We start from the raw sequence: 20199 nt of genomic DNA, 5'->3' as shown, positions 1-20199 counted from the left end.
GGATATTAAATATTAAATGAAGAAGACCAAATACGCCACAACTAATTTTGAAAAGTGATAAGCTTTTGATTTCAGGCGTGAACCTATACACCGTAACCATTGATTTAACGAAATATATGTAATGGCTATGAAATTCCATGGCACATTTTTTACCGAGTCGCTGGCCACAACAGAATGAAGTATGATTTCTTTAACCTCCCCAACTGACACTGTATTCCATGGCACATTATTTCACATCATTCAATAAGGTCAGCAAAGAAAATAAAAGAACTGATGCTGCGAACTTACTAATTCCGTGGTTCTTCTACAAGGCCACGTCGAATCATGGCCCACCAGTTTGCTTCATCTGATGTAGGTCGCAAAATAGTATTTGTGTCGTAATAGAGCATTGTGTGTACAACAATTATGATTCGGAATGTAAACCGTATTTGTTATCATTATCATATATACCCTTGTTTATCGTTTGTGCTCTAATAATATTATTCGTGTTTTATTTACTTGTGGTCATTTTTGTTCTACCAATGGTTTTTGTAATAGATAGAAAAGATATGTGACTGGCATACTCATTTCAGATTTTACTTCTTGCAGGAGAATGCCACTGCGTTAGATTTTGTCCTTACTGCTATCTTAAGACGGAAATTGAAGAAAAGAATAGAGAAGGTAGAAAGCATCATCAGTGAAGTGAAGAAATCACCACTCTTCCGCGTGGCAAGCAACAACGCACCGAATGATATTGCCAACAAGAATAGGAGCAGAATTAGAGCTTCTAGCAAGCAGAAGGTATTTGGTCGAGAGCTGTTGCGTGATGATATCATGGCAAGGCTCCGTGAGACACCACAGGGTGATGCACCAAGGTCTAGTCCATGTTACTCTGTGATTGGCTTATATGGTATTGCAGGGTCTGGGAAGACTACCTTTGCAGGATATATTCGAGATTACATAAAGAAGGAATGCAAGGAGAAACTTTTCGACGCCATCATGTGCATTCATGTGTCCGAGACTTTTAGTGTGGATGATATATTTCATGACATGCTGAAGGATATTACCAAAGATCGGCACTCCAATATTTCAGATCATGAAGAGCTGGAAGAGAAGTTGAAGGAAGCGTTGCGTGGCAAACGTTTCTTCTTGATATTGGATGATCTCTGGGTGAAAAACAAGCACGACTCACAATTGGAGGAACTAATCTCTCCGCTTATTGTTGGGGCGAAAGGAAGCAAAATGCTGGTGACAGCTCGAACAAAAGATGCAGCTGGTGCTCTATGTGCCAATGAACTTATTAAAATGCCTGGTTTGGATGAGGATGAGTACTTGAAGATGTTTATGCATTATGCATTGGATGGTACAAGTTGTGCTCATGAAGAATTTATCTCAGTTGGGAGAGAGATTGCCAAAAAGCTACATCGATCACCTGTTGCAGCAGTAACAGTTGCAGGACGGCTTGGGGCAAACCCAAATATCAGTTTTTGGAAAAATGTTGCAAAGCTTGACATGTTGAATGACACCATGGATGCTCTCTGGTGGAGCTATAAGCAGCTTAATCCAGACATCAGGCGATGCTTTGAATTCTGCAATGTTTTCCCCAGAAGATTGAAGTTGAGAAAGGATGAGTTAGTTCACCTGTGGATAGCACAAGGGTTTGTAAAGAGCAGTTGTGCAACAGAGGAGATGGAAGATGTAGCTGAGGGCTACATTCAAGAGTTAGTATCATGCTCATTTCTGCAACCAGAAGGAGATTACTTTGCAATCCATGATCTGCTGCATGATTTAGCAGAAAAGATCGTCGGAAGTGATTTCTTCAGAATCGAGAATGAAAGGAGCCAGAGAGGAGGAGCCTGGAAAGGGGATGTCCCTGGAGATGTCCGGCATCTTTTTGTTCAGAATTATGATGCAGAATTGATTACTGAGAAGATCCTTGGATTGGAAAATTTACGCACTCTTATCATTGATGCTGTTAATGGGGATACACCAGTTGATGAAAAAGTCTTTGAGAGTATATGCAAGAGGCTGCCGAAATTGCGGGTACTAGCCGTTGCTCTCAGAAAGAAACATTGGGTAATCAGCAAACCCAGTGAGTTCTCGGTCCCAAAATCTATTGCTCAGTTAAAGCACCTACGCCATCTTGCTTTCAAGACAGACCGCTCATGCTCTGTAATTTTACCAAGCGCACTAACGAAACTTCATCATATCCAGCTGCTGGATTTTTTCGAGGGCCAAATATTGAAATTCCCCTTTGCTGAGCTTGTCAAATTGAGGCACATGTTCTGCAGGCAAAACTTGAGATTCCCTAATTTGGGCAGGCTGGTCTCGCTCCAAACGCTACCAGGCTTCACAGTAAGCAATGAACAGGGTTATGAGATAAGGCAGCTGAGGGACCTAAACAAGCTTCGTGGCAGCCTGTACATCGATGGCCTTAAAAATGTTAAAAGCAAGGAGGAAGCTCTTGAAGCCAATCTAGCTGCCAAGGAACGGCTCACAGAACTGTGCTTGGTATGGGGTTGTGATAATGATACAAGGTGCAGTCCAAAAGTTGAAGCAGAGGTACTTGAGGGCCTGTGCCCTCCCGTGGGGCTTCAAAAGCTTGAAATACATGGATACAGAGGTTCAAGGTACCCAGATTGGATGGTGGGTAAGCAGAGCGGTGGCCCAGAGGGCCTGCGAAATCTTTTTCTCGGGGGATGCAGCCAACTCGGGTCTGGTCCTGAATTTGAGGCTTTCCCTCATCTTCGTGTGCTCTATATTTACTCCTGCAGCTGGGACTCCTTACCAGGCAAAATGGAGCGCCTCACGTTGCTCAAGAAACTGTATATCGCGGGATGCAAGAATATCCGGTCTCTTCCAACACTGCCCCAGTCTATTGAGCAATTGTATCTTGCTTCCTGCAACCACGAGTTCATGAAGTCTTGTAAAACAGCCGGACATCCAAACTGGGAAAAGATTGAGCACATCCCCAGGAAAGATATTCGGTGATCCAGCAAGTAAGAATGTAATCCCTTTTGCTGCCTTGTTTTTCCATTTTGTACGTCTGAACATCGCCTCTTCTGTATATAATGGACGATCTGGTACTAACTCGGCTTATTTTTGTTAATCCATTTGCTACTGGTTGACGTTTCAGAGAGGCAGTGAAGGACACGTGTGATGGTCTTGAATCAATCAGCAGAGGCTTTAGGCATCGCGAGACAGTGAAGGGCATTTGAACAAGTTGGCTGGAACTTCCAGCGAAACTGCAGGTCCCCTTTTCCACCGACAGGATGTGTTGCTGTTTCTTGAATGTTGTCTCACGTTTCTCCTTCTTTATTACCTCGTTTGAAGTGTTGTATGATTAAAAACCTACTTCCCTCTCCACTTAGATAGGCTGCTCTGCATTTCAGAGGATTCATCTAATGTGAATGCACTGAATGTTAAGAGTGTTAGGCCGTTTTCTCTCGCTTAGTTCTTCTTTTAGGTTTGTGCTGTTGATCACTAGTGTCTACTACGACACTTGGTTTCAGTTAAAAAAATGGATTGCTTACGCTCTCCTGAGCTTGTTACTATGTGACGGAACTTGTATCGTTGTGGCCAGGTACTTTATCCCACCTGATCAACTCCATGCCCTGTTATTATTCTTCATCCCTCTTGACTGAGCTTGCTCCCCTGGTGCTCCAAACTAACTTGTTTTTGGAGTTTGGTTCATGTTGATCAGCATAGCTCTCTACTGTTGGTTTTTCAGTTTCGGAGCGCGAGCAGACGGTGCATGTTAGTAATAAAAAATTAGTTACTGAACCGAGTATACTGGAGTAGAAGAGCCGTGGGATACTCGATCCAATGAACGGCGGCATCCGCTGCATGCGTCGTACATGGTTCAGTTGAGCAGCTTCAGAAAAGATTTGAGACCTTCGATCGGTTGAGAGCCATCCTCAGCCCTTTTTTGCCGCCAGCATCCAAAAAATGGTTCAGTCGCGCCCTTAAGAGCCCATTTTTCGCCGGTTAGGGCTGAAACCGGCGCCGGCGGATCCTGGCCGAACCTGGTGCGCTAGGGGCATCGGGAAAAGCGCTTTTGGCACGAACGGGGATGGGCCTGCCTAGTCAGCGAGACGTCGCTTCGTTGTCCTCATCGCCTCGGTTCTCGCAGGAATCAATGCCAAGGTTGTGACGTAGCCGCACCGGTCAGCCTCCATTGATGCCTCATGGGTAGTGCAGTGAAGACGCCACCGACGCGCGTCCCGCCCGCTCCCTCAACGCCTAGCCCGGCATGCAGGCTCACCACCCCCTCTTAGGCTATAAAATACGGCCTCCCCACTAGTGGACGCCACAACCAACACAACTCGCCTTCCCTCCCCCTCAGAGAGCAACTCTTCCCCCTCTTCCCCACCGACGAGCAATGGCTGAGAAGTACTCCGCGGCGGCGAACGGTTTCGGCGACGCCATCTCTACGAGGACGAGGCATGCCTCCCCTAAGAGGCCGACTATCCGGCACCCCCGGACATGCGGGTGCCGGGCTCGTGGAAGCTGAGCGCCGGTGGCGTCCCGGTATCACCGGTGCCCGAAGTGGCTACAGGGCGGGCCGAGATCGCCCGCATCCGCTCGTCGCTACCGGAGGCGTAGCGGAACAAGTTGAGGTACATCGTCGACAGCCACGCGATGTGGACGATGTTCTTCGAGCGGCACCATCCCCCACAGCCACCTCAACGCCGACGGGCGGCGCGAGTTGTGGGGCGTGCCCAGCCACACCCTCGAGTCCGTCCTCGACCACATCGATACCGGCAACACGCCATGCCTCGAGTACCCGCCGCGCACGTCGTTTTTTCGCGGTCGTGGCAGCTCCTGGACGCCGCGGCGAATGGATCCGGGGACGTCCTCCTCGTCGGGCTCGCTCTCCTCCGGCTACGTCGATACGTCGCCTCACCCGCAACGGGGCCCTCATCATCAACGAGGGCGCCCGCCCCTCCCCGCGCTCTCTTCGCCTGGTCCGGCCGAAGACCGAGCTGGGGCTGCTCCCCGTGAAACCCACGCGGAGATGGCCACCAATGACGGGGCCACACTCAAGTGGGTGAGGGACGACTACGTCCGCGAGTAGGTGCTCCGCCAGCACCGGGCATACGCGGATCTCCACGCCCGGCGTCAGGCCGCGCGCCGCGGACGCGAGGAGGGCCGCGTCGTCGTCCTCGGCAGCGATGAGGAGGACAAGGCCGGTCCGTCCAACCCCACGCGGGTCGGCGACCCTGGCTAGGGGTCCAGCAGGGACGGCGGCGGCTCCGGCGGGGCGCGCAACGACAAAGACGACAACAACGACTACACCCGTTTCTACAGGCTCCTCGACATATAAAAGGCGGGCAGCGGCCGCGGCGTAGCAGTAGTTTGCATGTTTAGGCGTAGTTTGCATGTTTATACAAATTTGTATGAAATTATTTAGGCGTAGCAGTAGTTTGCATGTTTAGGCGTAGTTTGCATGTTTCTACAGGCTCCTCCTACTCAGTTTACTTTTGGGATCGTTGATTGAACTCATGTCCACATATGTATCCGACCCATAAATTATTCCACCCACGTTAAACGTTTACTTTAAGTGTTGTCTATAGTTGAATTTATTGTTCACTCACCAGAAGATACAACTTCCTATTCAGCTATTTATTCAGTGTGCTTGTGATGTATCGATTGCTGATGTTCATCTGAGCACAGCTTGTTGCCCTGTTGTCAAACTCTGTTTTACTTGTTAGCAAGACTGAAAACTAGTAGGAGCTAAATTTATGTTAGCTTGTTGGCCGAAGTGATGGCCATACTGTATTACGGTTTTATTTGATTTGATTTGTCAGTAATAGTATATTATTTGGTGTGAAGGAATTTGATGTTCGGCAACTTGGAAAGCAAAGAGGAACAGTGTAAATGTGGCTTTTGGTCGAGGGAGGGGCGGGGAACTAGATATTTCTGCGGTGGCAGAAAATTGTGATTCAAGCGCGGGCGGTGGACTATAGACGACAAAGCTTCCTGCGTAAGCCAGAAAAAAGAGTGCGCCAAGATATTTTATATAGCATCCCACACGATTCTTGCTAGTAAACTATCCGTGTTGTAGTTGGTTTTTTTATTCTGATTTGAAAGACAAAATGGTGTTACGAAGGGAGAGGACAGTGTTTGAATTGCTTGAGCATTATTATGCAGTGAACATGCAACTATATGAGTGTCGTGTTAAATTTTGTAATTATTCCGGGCTCGTTTGGCCTTTTTATATATTAATTGAGCTTATAGTCATTTAATATGCATAATTGAAATTTAAACTACATGCACATGCTCTAGTGCACCAAAGTTTGCTGAAAAATCACATGTGTGTCTTTCGGTGAACTTATAGGTCCCATGCAAGAAATGAGAATGAAATTCAAACATCTGACGTCGTGGCTCGGCCGGAAACATTGAGAGGCTTGGTTTTTAAATTCCTCTAATCCAAAACTCGCGTGAATATCCTAAAACTTGGCATGGTGTCATGACAAGGCACCAACATGATGTGGTACAAAATTTGGCCGAATTGGAACAAGTTTTGGTATAAGCTTCTTGCAAACCGGAGCTTCTCTTGAGAAGGCTCGTGGTTCCGAGAGGGAACGTGTCACCTTTTTGTGCGAAACAACATACGCTGTCCTACCCCCTTTTATTTTTTTATTGTGGCAAGATAGAACTATATGAGTGTCGTGTTAAAATTTGGAATTATTCCGGGTTCATTTTGTTTTTTTATACTTTAATTAGTTTCTCGGCATTTAATGTGCATCATTTAAATTTAAACTACAAGCCCATGTTCTAGTGCACCAATGTTGGTTGAAAAATCACATGTGTGTCTTTGGATGAATTTATAGGTCCCATGCAAGAAATGAGAGTGAAATTCAAACATCTGGGCGTCGTGGCACGGCGGGAAACATTAAGAAGCTTGGTTTTAAATTTTTTGTAAATTCAAAACGCGTCTGAAAATAATAAAAATTGGCATGATGTCATGACATGGCACCAACATGCTATGGTAAATAATTTGGCCGAATTAGGATAAAGTTTTGGTTTAAACTTCTTGCAAATCGGAGCTTCTCTCGAGAAGCCTCGTGGATCATAGAGGGAACATGTCACCTTTATGTGCGAAACGACATACGCTGACCACCAACCTCGTCCATCTGGTTCGTCCATCTGTTTTTTTTTCTTCGAGATCCGACGGCGGGTACTCTATGTCACACGGATCACGTCCCCGTCACCGCCCTCCTCAAGCTCTCCGTCGCCACATAATCATATACAAGGAGATAACCGTACATGTGAAAGTGCATCGACACGGGTTTTACCTACGCCATACTCTTCGGCCCACGCTACATTGTGATTGGCCATGCATGCGTTCTCAATGGTCGATTCACTCCATCCATCCCACATCCTTTGTCTCAAAAAAAAGAAAAATCCATCCCACATCCGACGGTTGGGACCTCACGTCACACGCATCTCGCCCTCTGCTCCTTATAAACGGCGGTGGCCGTATTTATGTATGTGAGCTCGCCAGAGATGCCCATGGAAGAATCGGTGTTTGTCGAGCAGTACAAGGTAATCCAGGAGAAGGAGCGGCGGGCTTCGAAGAGGACCAACCGGAGTCGCCAAAGCTGCAGTTGAACGACTTTGCTGGATTTGAAGCATTTCACTCTCACTATGGCGGCCGCTGGTCTGAGGGCGGGAATCAAGAGTTTTCGGCAACCAACTAGACGATCCTAATTCGATCTCAATTGTCCATCACTTTTCTACCAATTCTGACGACACACGCCTCCCTCCAAGTCGTGTGTTCCCAAATCCATCCAATTCTCAGGATCCCGGCGTTTTTGAATGTCGAGGGGTCTTCCTACCACTATATAGACTTCGGGACTTCGGATCCATCCGGGAAAAAATCGTGGCCAAAAAAGGCCGTCTTCTAGGGTTTACGGGCCCCGCAATTTCGAATCGAGAAACTTATTTTTCCCGCCCGTTTTTGACCGGCCGGGTTTAATCCCGCACGTGTGTTCGCCATTAGTACCCGTTTGTGTGCCATGTGTGCTTTTCGTATGCATCGCATCATCGACGTCATCGTCGTCCTCATCATTCAGGTTCCGCTATTGGTTATTGATCAGAGATGTGTCTCGGTCATGTCTACATAGTTCTCGAACCCGTAGGGTCCGCACGCTTAACGTTTGATGACGATTTGTATTATGAGTTATGTGATTTGATGACCGAAGTTTGTTCAGAGTCCCGAATGAGATAACGGACATGATGAGGAGTCTCGAAATTGTCGAGAGGTAATGATTCATATATTGGAAGGCTATATTCGGACATCGGAAAGGTTCCGAGTGATTCAGGTATTTTTCGTAGTACGGGGAGTTACAGGAATTCACCAGGCCTTATTGGGCCATACGGGAAGGGAAAACTTTGGTTTTGGCACTCTAGGTTTTGACCACTTTGCTTATGCCACTCTAGAATTTGACATTTCACCTTTCTCACTCTTAGTTTTTGACAATACATCATAATTGCCATTCCGTGGCAAAAGCAATAACTTTTCATTTCACTTTTGCCACTCTTAGATTTTGACAATGTATCACAATTGCCACTCTAAAATTATTGATTTTGCCACGGAATGGCGATTGTGACATATTATCAAAAACTAAGAGTGGCAAAAGTGAAATGTCAAATTCTAGAGTGGCATAAGCAAAGTGGTCAAAAGCTAGAGTGGCAAAAACAAAGTTTTCCCACACAAGAAAAGAAGAGGCAGGCCAAGGGGAGGTGCCCCCCCATGGGTCTGAATTGGACAAGGGGAAAGGGGCAGCGCCCCCCTTGCCCTTTCCTACTCCCTCTCTCTTTCCCTCTTTCCTTCTCTCCTACTCCGAAAAGGAAAGGGATTCCTACTAGGACTTGGAAGTCCTAGTAGGACTCCATACTCTTGGTGCGCCCCTAGGGGGGCGGCCTCTATCCTTCCCTCCTTGATAAACGTGGACTGGGGGCACCCCAAAGACATACCAAGTTATGCTTAACCGTGTGCGGTGCCCCCCTCCACAGTTACACACCGCGATCATATCGTCGTAGTGCTTAGGCGAAGCCCTGCGTCGGTAACATCATCATCACCCTCGTCACGCCGTCGTGCTGATGGAACTCACCCTCGTCGTCAACTGGATCAAGAGCATGAGGAACGTCATCGAGCTGAACGTGGGCTGAATGCAGAGGTGCCGTACGTTCGGTACTTGGGTCGGTTGAATCGTGACATTCGACTACATCAACCGTGTTACTAAACGCTTCTGCTTTCGGTCTACGAGGGTACGTGGACAAATTCTTCCATCTCGTTGCTATGCATCTCCTAGATAGATCTTGCGTGATCGCAGGATTTTTTTTTTGAATTACTATGTTCCCTATCAGTGGCATCCGAGCCAGGTCTATGCGTAGATGTTTTATGCACGAGTAGAACACAAAGAGTTGTGGGCGATAATAGTCATACTACTTACCACCAACGTCTTACTTTGATTCGGCGGCATTGTTGGATGAAGCGGCCCGGACCGACATTACATGACCGCGTTCATGAGATTGGTTCTACCGACGTGCTTTTGCACATAGGTGGCTGGCGGGTGTCTTTTTCTGCAACTTTAGTTGAATCGAGTTTGACTACGGCCAGTCCATGTTGAAGGTTAAAACAGCACACTTGACGAAAAATCGTTGTGGTTTTGATGCGTATGTAAGAACGGTTCTTGCTAGAAACCCGTAGCAGCCACGTAAAACTTGCAACAACAAAGTAGAGGACGTCTAACTTGTTTTTGCAGGGCTTGTTGTGATGTGATATGGTCAAGACATGACGTGATACAAATTGTTGTAGGAAATGACCATGTTTTGTAACAGAGTTATCGGGAACTGGCAAGAGCCTTATGTAATTGCTTTACTTTATCAGTAAGCGGTAGTGATAGTCATAGAAGCAATAGTTGGCGAGACGACAACGATGCTACGATGAAGATCATGGTGTCAAGTCGGTGACGATGGAGATCATGACGGTGCTTTGGAGATGGAGATCAAAGGCACAAGATGATGACGGCCATATCATGTCACATATTTTGATTACATGTGATGTTTATCTTTTAATAAATCTTATTTTGCTTAGTACGGCGGTAGCATTATAAGATGATCCCTCACTAAAAATTTCAAGGTATAAGTGTTCTCCCTGAGTATGCACCGTTGCGACATTTCGTCCTGTCGAGACACCACGTGATGATTGGGTGTGATAAGCTCTACGTTCACATACAACGGGTGCAAGACAGTTTTCCACGTGCGAAATATTAGGTTTAAACTTGACGAGCCTAGCATATGCAGATATGGCCTCGGAACGCTGGAGACCGAAAGGTCGAACGTGAATCATATAGTAGATATGATCAACATAGAGATGTTCACCATTTAAAACTACTCCATCTCACGTGATGATCGGACATGGTTTAGTTGATTTGGATCACCTGATCATTTAGATGACTCGAGGGATGTCTATCTAAGTGGGAGTTCTTAAGTAATATGATTAATTGAACTTTAATTTATCATGAACTTAGTCCTGATAGTATTTTGCAAATTATGTTGTAGATCAATAGCTCGCGTTGTAGATTCCTATGTTTTTTGTATGTTCCTAGAGAATTATGTCCTTGATGCACCACTAGGTGACAGACCTATTGCAGGTATAGATGCAGATGTTATGAACGTTTGGCTAGCTTAATATGATGACTACTTGATAGTTTAGTGAACCATGCTTTACGGCTTAGAATTGGGACTTCAAAGACGTTTTGAACGTCATGGACCATATGAGATGTTCAGTAGTTGAAGTTAATATTTCAAGTAAATGCCCGAGTTGAGACATATGAAGTCTCCAACAAGTTTTATAGCTATAAGATGGAGGAGAATAGCTCAAGCAGTGAGCATGTGTTTAGATTGTTTGGGTACTACAATCGCCTGAATCAAGTGGGAGTTAATCTTCCAGATAAGATAGTGATTGACAGAGTTCTCTAGTCACCATCACCAAGTTACTGGAACTTCGTGATGAACTATAATATGCAAGGGATGACGAAAGAAATACCCGAGCTCTTCATGATGCTAAAATCAACGAAGGTAGAAATCAAGGAAAAATAGAAAATAAAGAAAATACGGGCACTACACATGCCCATGGCCACAAAGTTTTCGTGTGCGCATGTCCGTCGTGATCTGATGTGATCGATCCTGTGGGCGAGTTTTAACAATTGGTATCAGAGCTAGGTCGATTTGAAGTCGTGCTTGCCCCGGGGTGGCGACTTAACTAGCGCCTCGGGGCGGGGCGATATAGTCATTGGGTGGTGTAGCAACGAGGAAGGGCGGGCCATGAAGTCGCTAGGTGGTGCAGCGACAAGGAGGAACAAGCGATCATCGATCGTTGGAGCGAGAAGGAGGAAGACGGCAGGTTGTCGTCGGGAAGACGGTGGAAGGAGATCGTTGATGGGAGAGGTGGTGCCGAGGTGCGGTGCTGGAGCTCGTCAAAATCGTCATCCGGGTGAGTAGGATGAGTCAAGATGTCATGCTTGTTTGCACGATCAATCGTCTTTGCGTCTGTGAGTCGTTATCGTGTCCAAGTGCTCGTCTTGGTAATGATTCGTTGCAGTGGAAGCGGTGTGCACGGTGTTCCGTGAGTCATGTCCATGTCCTCATGGAGCGTCCTGGTTATGGCCAGTGTGGGTTCGGTGTGATGCCGAAGGCGGACGATGGTAGGCGAAGCCACCATAAAACGAGGAGGTGTGCGACCAGTGGAGAGTGGATCTACTGCAAGCAAGTATATTGAGTATGGTGCGGACCGAGTGCAAGGCAGCGGCCAAGCATTGGCGGTGGCACAACATGGCAGAGCAAAGAGGCGACTGCATGTTTCCAGACGGGTCATACTTAGTGTACGGATATGACAGTTGAAAATCAAGCTCGGCGTATAGTGGGACAGTGACCAGTTTAAGTGTACGACGTGAAGATTGATGGTGTGTCCAACCTTGCACGTTGCACGCGTAGATGTAATTGTGTGGGCTGGTAGTCCGGATCATGCGTCGGAGTTTGGATCAACAAGTCATGAATCTCCAACGAGTCGAGATGAGAAAGAGCATGAGGAAGATGACAAGTTAAGATTAGGGGGAGATTGTTAGATAATTTTGTCCGTTGGATTAAATTAGGTAAGTTGCGTAGTAGCCAGTTTCGGTTACGGCTAGGAGTCCAAGTATAGTCCGGTTTGGATCAGTACATGGTTGGTATAGACTAGCTGTCCGGCTAGGATTTGTATCCGGTGGTCTGGTCTGTGCGTATAGGTTTAGGAGATGTTTGAGTGGGCTAGGCATTGGTCGGCTGCTTGCGTATATATATATGCAGCACGTCATAGAAGATTGTATCATGGAGAAAAACAGAAAATAAAAAAAATACGGGCACGATACGTTTCCTTGGCCACAAAGTTTTTGTGTGCGCGTGTCCGTCGTGATTTGATGTGATCGATCATGTGGGAGAGTTCCAACAGTGACCACCGAGCCTCCGTCCGGCCCTGCCTCCGCCGGGGAGCACGGGAACCGCCGTGGCTGCAGGCATTGGAAGGGGAGGGAGGAGAGCACATGCACTATTGTGGCTGCCGTGGCTTGGCCAGCAGGGGAGGCGCGGGGGAGCGGCACCGGCGAGGCCAGCATCCGTGGATAAGAGACTGTGGAGAAGAGAAAGAAGCCAAGAAGCTGATGGGTGGGCCCTGAGAACTTTTTAATGGGCTAGTCAAACGGTGTGAAAACTTGGTGCCATGTCAGCCTGCCAAGTGGGACCCATCGATCAGTTTTGGCGTCAATCGCTGCTTATTGACTGATCAGCGTTTTTTGCAATTTTTCAGCACAATAGTGGTGGGTTTTTGCAAAAAAAAGGTGGCGGTTTTCTGATTTAGGGTCCACAAATGTGGTGGTATTTTGCAATTTACTCTCTGATAAAGTGAATTTATTTATATTCTAGCGTCAGCAGCAACAGTCACTACATGCAGTTTGTGTGGAATAGTCCATAAATGAAGACAAGCGACGGTTCTGGCAAATATGACGATTCCTAACCCGTTGTGCGCGCAACCGCAATCCTCTCCGCTCGCGCTCCTCTGGATCCACGCCGCCTGGCCCACGCGGGCCCATGCCGGAAATCCTTTTTCCTCTCCTATACCTTGCAAATACAATAACCCCCACTCCTATGCACCTACACAGTCCCCACCCCGTGAATCCCCACTCTCGCCTCTTCTCTCCTCCTCACTGTTCAGATCTGGATCAGGCCATCGGCACGGCTCCGCCCCTCACTGCTCCGGTGGACGGTGGTCTACTTCTCTGACCTGCTCCTCCACCGCCCCTCACTGCTCCGGTGGACTACTTCTCCGACCTGCTCCTCCACCGCCCCTCACTGCTCCGGTGGACTACTTCTCCGACCTGCTCCTCCACCAGCGCGGCCGCCTCTTCTGCCCCCCGTCCTCAGCTTCAAAGCCCCAAGACCAGATGAGCTTCGATGTGCGTGCATACATGAGACAAGTAGCATTTGCGGCTGTGCATGCGTATACATTGGGTTAGAGCAGCTCTTTCCATGGATTCGTAGATTAAATCTGTAGATTTTATGCAGTGGATTTTGTGGTTGTGGGTTCTTCCTCTATCTTGATTTTGAATCCTCACTCCGATGCATTTTCGTGGATAATTGTTTATGTCATGTGTCCATGCTTCTTAAGCTGCAGAAAGTGTGATGCATTTTTTCTTGCTTGCTTTTATTCACCGTGTGAAGATTTGATCTATATGAGGGACAGAAGAAGAGATTTAATTTTTTTGATTCGGTGAATATAGGAGGGAAGATGTGCTGAAAGATATGGTATTGCGTGCCTCTCTTTTATGGATCAAAAAAAATCTATGTGCGGCTATATGTACGAGATATTTTTGTTGTACACACGGTGAACTAGTATGTTCAAGATATATCCGAATTTTACCATAAATTTGGGGCCTTTGAAGTTGAACTACCGAAGAATTTTATGTTTTCCCTACTTGAACTTTAACTTCAAACTCTAAAGAACTTTCAGAAAATTGGAAAACTTTGCTGAAAACAGTGAAGAACTTTTCATTTTTATTCTAAAATATTAAATTAAATGAATCAGGAGTTGAAGAACTTTCTGAATAGTGGATCTGCACTTTGTTAGAAATAGTAAAGAACTTTGCTATTTGGAACCCAAACACAATTTAGTTTTATCTTGGTTTTGCAATAATAACCGAGTCCACAGTTTGAAATATATGGATATTGGACTTGTTTTGTAGAGCTGGCCATGAGAAACTCAAATACATAAACGAATTTAAATTTGCATAATTTAGTTATAAGTTATGGTGATATATTTGTTTGTTGTGTAATTTTGTGTTTGAAGAGGTGCAGCACGGTTGGACATGCTTTCGTGGGCCCAAGGGAATCTAGTTCTATAGGGCTTCATATACATGCATTAGAATATCATCTCCCCGTGGAATACATGCATGGCTGACACCAGGGTGGGCCACATCGATTGGACAACATGCTGGATGAACGGCAAGGATATAAGTTGCGCGCACAATGGGTTAGGAAAAATCCGTGTCCTGGTTCTGGCTTTGTCAATGTGGATGGTTTTATGTTGGCAATCCTGAAAAAGAAAACCTGGTGATTTTGTTTAAGGAAGCTAAACAAACGCTTCAGAATAGGTTTATCAAGCTTTTTCTGATGGTATTTTTTTTTAACTTGTCTAGTCCCCTCCATTTCATCCTATTAACCAACCTGAGCGAACTCAGGCCACAGTAGGCCACTAGTGCCTTGGATTTACAAAATATATATGGTCTGGCATTAGAGGCTTCTGCTCGAGTGAATTTATTTATGTTCTAGCTTCAGCAGAAAGGTCGGTTGTCACCAGCAGTTTCTGTGGAATAGATTCAGCTTAACTGTTGTTCAGTTCAGAGTCTTAGATGCCTGACCCTCCAAGCCCTTTAGTGCCAAGATACCGCGCTATTTAGAACTATAATATTAACACACACCAAACCAAATCCTAAGTGTTAGAAGGGAGAGAGGTTTGGTGGAATAGTTTGTTGTATTGCTTAACCTCGTGGGCATATATATAGGAGTACAATGATCAACTTGAAGTACAAGACAAGCCAGAACTAATCCTAGTCTATCTAGTCTTTCCTAATAATCAATATACTCAACATCCCCGCAGTCACAACGGGAGCGATGCAGACGGTGAGACTGGAGAAGAATCCGAAGGCAAGCCGACGGACACCCCCCACAGTCGTAACAGTCGATGCATCGCGGAGTTGTGGCTGGAATGAAAACCGACGAGGTTGCTCAAGCAGGCGGTAGCCCTTTGTGCCGTTTGTCGATGTAGCCGAGAGCGTGGGTGGTGGAGCCGTGGTCGAGGTAGCCGTGCGAAGAATGCCGTGGTCGATGTCGAGTCGGGGTAGCCGGTGTCGAGAAAATTGCCGTGGAGCCGCGGGCGCAAGAAGGCGCCGAGTTAGTCGTGCGTCGAAGTAGTGGTGCGCCAGGAAGTAGATGATGTTCACGACGCGTCACGCCGGGGTTGCCAACTCCGGGGACACATCGTAGACGAAGGCACGCGTCGGTGTTGCCAGCACCGGGCATGCGTAGACGGACGATGACGAAGTTGACGAAGCGTCGCACCTGGCTTGCCGGGCCCGGGGACACGTCGTGGACGAAGGCACGCGGCGGTGTTGCCAGTACCGGGCATGCATAGACTGGGACCTGCACAAGCTGTACACCATGTCGAAGAAGTCGGAGAGGCCAGCAGAGAAGGACTCGACGACGGTTGTGGCGCCAATCGGTACGGGGCCAATGTCGCCCGCGGTTGTCGGAGTAGATGAAGCGGTCGGGGTAGATGACGGCGACACTTGCGACGGGCTGGTGCTGGACGAAGACGAAGGAGATGGACGGGCGGCTGCGGCGGCTACGGGGGTAGCGGCGGCGGCGACCAAATAAGAGCGGCGGCGGCGACCAAATAAGAGCGGCGGCGGCGGCTAGGTTAAAAGTGCGGCGGCGGTGCTCGAAGTAGGCGAAGAACCCTGACAGCGTGATGAAGACCGGCGCGGACGGTGGCGTTCCCGCGCCAAGGGAGACGGCGCGGCACATACCACGGGAGGTCGACGCGCGGTGACGACGGAGTGGACCACGGGCCGCGGCGCTATGGCCCGAAGGGGCGACGCAGCGGCGAAAGGCGGGTCGGGGCGACGGCGGGAAGACCTCGGGCGGTGGCGGGGACCGCAGGCCACGACACTGCGGCCCGAAGGGGCGACGCAACGGGGGTTCACGAGTCGGTGCAACCGCGGGGACGGCCTCGAGGTGGCGGCGGGAACCGCGTATCGCGGCACTACGGCCCGAAGGGGCGACACAGTGGCGACGCACGAGTCGATGCAGCCGCGAGGAGAACCACGGGGCGGCGGCGCTGCGGCCCGATGGGGCGACGCAGCGGCAGCCCGATGCTCGATCGGTGGAGAGGCGCGCGGTACTTAGGACGATCTTCACGGGACCTGCGGAGGCGCGCTTCACCAACGGGCCAGGTCGGTTGCGCGGCGTAGAGGAGGCGGATCGCGGCGGCGAGCGGGTGATCAAGCCGATCGCGCGCGAGGTCGGGGACGCCACTCGGTGGAGGAGTGGTGGTGGCGGAGTCCGGGATGAGGCCGGCGATGATGGACGGCATGGGACGTCGTGCGGACGAGCTTGTCAGCACCGGCACCCGGGCTGCCAAAGCAACGCCGACGCCTGGGCAGCGAGGCCCAAGCGACCAATGGAGTACCGGCGCCCGAGTTAAGACAGCCGACGAGCCTGACGCAGCCGACGCAGCCGAGAACGAGGCCGGCGAGGTAGACCACCGAGCCGCCGTGCAGACGTGGCGGAGGCGGATGATGTGGATCGATCGGCGAGCCAGCGCGCGAGCGACGGCTATGATTGGCCATCGCATGGGGCGAAGCCGCCGGGTTGGGGCGATGCAGGTTTTCCGGTCGGAGTAGGGCTGTGACGGCCGGCGCAGGGCGACGGGCAGACCGACGCGCAGACGGTGGCTGGCCCTGACGGGCCGCCTCGGCGCGTGTGGCCGCCGGGTCGGAGGAGAGGCCGGCTGGCCGCGCCAGGGTCGGAGTAGAGGCGCTCGGGGTCGACGACGGCGGTGGGCGACGCAAACCGATCAAGAATAGATCGGAAAATCAAAAAGTAGACGCCGATCAAAGCGACCGACGAAAGAGAGAAAACCCGGATCAAAGGATCGGGAAAAAGACTCTCTAGGGCAGCCGGCCAACACGGCCGGCGGACGAACCCTAGGTACGGGCGGCGCGGCCCCCGGCGGCGGTCGCGGAGACCGACCGCCCCGGGGGCGGCGCGCGGGTGCGGAAGCGGCGAGGGCTAAGGTTTAGAACCCGGTAACTGATACCATGTTAGAAGGAAGAGAGAGAGGTTTGGTGGAATAGTTTGTTGTATTGCTTAAGCCTCGTGGGCATATATATAGGAGTACAATGATCAACTTGAAGTACAAGACAAGCCAGAACTAATTCTAGTCTATCTAGTCTTTTCTAATAATCAATATACTCAACACTAAGAACGGATAGTGCATCAGCCAATGGTCCAATACTACTACAATATCATAGGGAAGAACCAAAGAATGTATCGTCATATAAAGATTCAGAGTTTGGACGCCGCTCCAGCATTGGATTGCTATTGCTTGGCATGCCTGGGAAGCAGGTCGACACATGCTTGACAGTGGTCATCGTGGTAGCACCATCGATGAGGGGCTCGAGCCGGCGGTGCAGCTGGAAGGTCTTCTTCTTCGCTGGGAAGGTCTTCTTCACCGGAGAATGTGCAACCTGCTTCTTGAGATGGTGGGGCAGGCTTCTTCTTCGCTGAAGAGCTTGATGAAGACTTGGACCCCACGACGCCGGAGGTTCCTATCAAAAATAAATAGTTCAATATTTGCAAGTGGGTACCTAAATCGCAGACAAGATATTCATCTAAACTCACCTTCGTGCTCCAAATTAGCAACAAAACACACACGTAGGTACTCCTCTAAACGCTCTTATATTTCTTTACTGAGGGAGTACCTAAATAATTTGATGCTCTGAATAACCGCCTAACTGACAAGACATATCAGGAAACCCCAATAGAGAAACTGTTGTACAAAGTGCAAATTATATTGGAACATCCAAATATGAATGCTAATAGAGTATACAAAACTACGAAGTTAAATGCAAGGGATGTGTACAGCAGAGCATGTCACATGAGTAATGCAACTAGCTTTACGGAGCTGCTAGCTTTTTTTTAATTATTTGTTTTAGAAAAGGACGAGACCTCTGGCCACTGCATCTGGACGATGCATACATCCACTTTATTAATTATTCACATAAGAACTTATTTAGTCATATAGCAGTAAGACTAAAGCCACCGTCTAGCTAGACAACATCTGTCGCTACTCCCCCGCCACTGCTGCCATCTGCCACGCGGGTTTCACCCTGCGGCGGCGCGAGGAGGGGAGGAGGAGAGGGCGGCGGCGGTGCCTAGGGTTGGAGAAGCCCCCGAGTCGCCTAGGGCGGGGGCGACGCGAGAGAGATGGTTCTACGGAGCTGCTAGCTAGCTGGTCAACTATATAATCTTTTTCTTTCAAAATAAGTGTCTCAACCTTAGTACAACTTTGTACTAAGTTTGGTACAAAGTTGAAACACTTATTTTGGAACAGAGTAAGTATATTGATGTGATGTTAGTATGTAGTATTGACCTGCAATCTATATCGAGCTAGAAGAAATCATGGCCAGTTGTTCACGAATTCAGTAAGTAAAACAGAGTACTGCTGTAAACAGAGCTAGGTACGGAGAGGACGAAGCGGACAGAGGCCTTGATCTCGCGGGAGGGGGCAAAGGGGAAATAATAAGCCAGCAAAAGAGTGGTGATTTGGAGGGGCGTCGGGATTTCGAGCAAGTTTAGATAGAGTCTCGGGGAGGGATCGGAATTCTGAATTCAGTCACATTTCAATCAAAGTTGTCCTGGATTATTGGTGCAAAAGCATTAACTGACAAGGTAAAACCGGAATAATACTCACCCTAAGTGCAGAAGAAGTCAAGCAGCAACCGGAGCTCGAGATCGTCACCGTCAGTCATCAGTGAAAAACTTCTAAGGGCTCTAACCGGAGCTCGAGATTCCCATTCTCATTCCCATGAGCAGCGAACAGGTGGTCATTCACGCCCCCCACGCCTAGGATGGGCTCCCGCTCCCGCCCCGTTCCCCCACCCACGCCCCCCACGCCTGCTCCGGCCGCCGCCTCCTCCCTCCCCCAGCCTCCGGCGACGGCCACCCTCCACGACCCCATCGCATCCAAGGACTCCCCCACCGCCCAAGCCCTGCGCGCCGCCCTCGGTGTTGGGGACGCCATGGGGGACGACTTTCAAGATCAGTTATGGCGCTGCCTCTCCAAGCATATCAACCCGCGCCGCCACGAGCCGCCATGCTTCCTCTCTGTGCATGTCCATCACTCCACCCTCGACATCGACGAGATGCTTGTGGCCGTCCTCATGCAAGCATGCCTGGGTGGCAATGCTCCCGCTTTCCAGGCTACTCGAATCCAAGACAAGCTCTTTCGCATCTCGGTCTCCGACATGCGCATCGTTCGTGCTCTCATCGCAGAACCCATTCTTGTCGCCACCACCCATTCGATCAAATTTCTTCCTTTCCCACCACCACCCCATCTCTCCCACCAGCCACCCATCCACCAAAAACCAAAAGTTGACATTGGCGATCGGTTTGCCCACGCCGATGCATTCCTTCGCTCCCAGCTCGGCTTCCTCCCAACGCCCGGTGTCGACTTTGCTCACAACATCCTTGATTTGTTCTCATCCACCGTCTTCACAACGCCACACAACTCTGTCTCGACAACAAAAATCATGTTCTTCGTCCACAAGGCCAACTTCTCGGTTGACAACATTCTGGTGGCCACGCTCCTTTCTTTCCGTTTTGGTGGTCAGCCGCGCTCAATCTCCGTCGACCGGATTTCTAACGCAGCTTTCACTGCGTCGGTCTCCTCCAGCCACATCGCCACCCTCATGGTGGCTTGTTCCCCCATCGTCGCACCGCGCTTGTTTGCCACCATCACCATCGCGCCCTTGGGCGCGCTGGCCCTGCCGGCGGACCGCACGTCGGCGCCGCCCATGCATGCGGAGACGCCGCCTCGCATCGTCGTCAACAATC

The 20199-nt window shown here is 49.2% G+C and overlaps 1 protein-coding gene across 1 annotated transcript in view; it reads left to right on the top strand.

Moving 5' to 3' along the window:
* LOC119349914 (putative disease resistance protein RGA3) overlaps nt 1-2970 on the top strand; it is a 4038-nt gene extending 1068 nt beyond the window's left edge. Inside the window, exon 2 of the mRNA XM_037618008.1 lies at nt 589-2970. Within this exon, the coding sequence (XP_037473905.1) occupies nt 589-2970 (2382 nt within the window). The remainder of the gene's footprint in view (nt 1-588) is intronic.
* The last annotated feature ends 17229 nt before the right edge of the window (nt 2971-20199 follow it).

This window comes from Triticum dicoccoides, chromosome 1B (assembly GCF_002162155.2).
Source record: "Triticum dicoccoides isolate Atlit2015 ecotype Zavitan chromosome 1B, WEW_v2.0, whole genome shotgun sequence".
NCBI lineage: Eukaryota > Viridiplantae > Streptophyta > Magnoliopsida > Poales > Poaceae > Triticum > Triticum dicoccoides.
The sequence above is the reverse complement of the archived record's forward strand: the minus strand, read 5'-3'. Positions and strand labels throughout refer to the sequence as shown.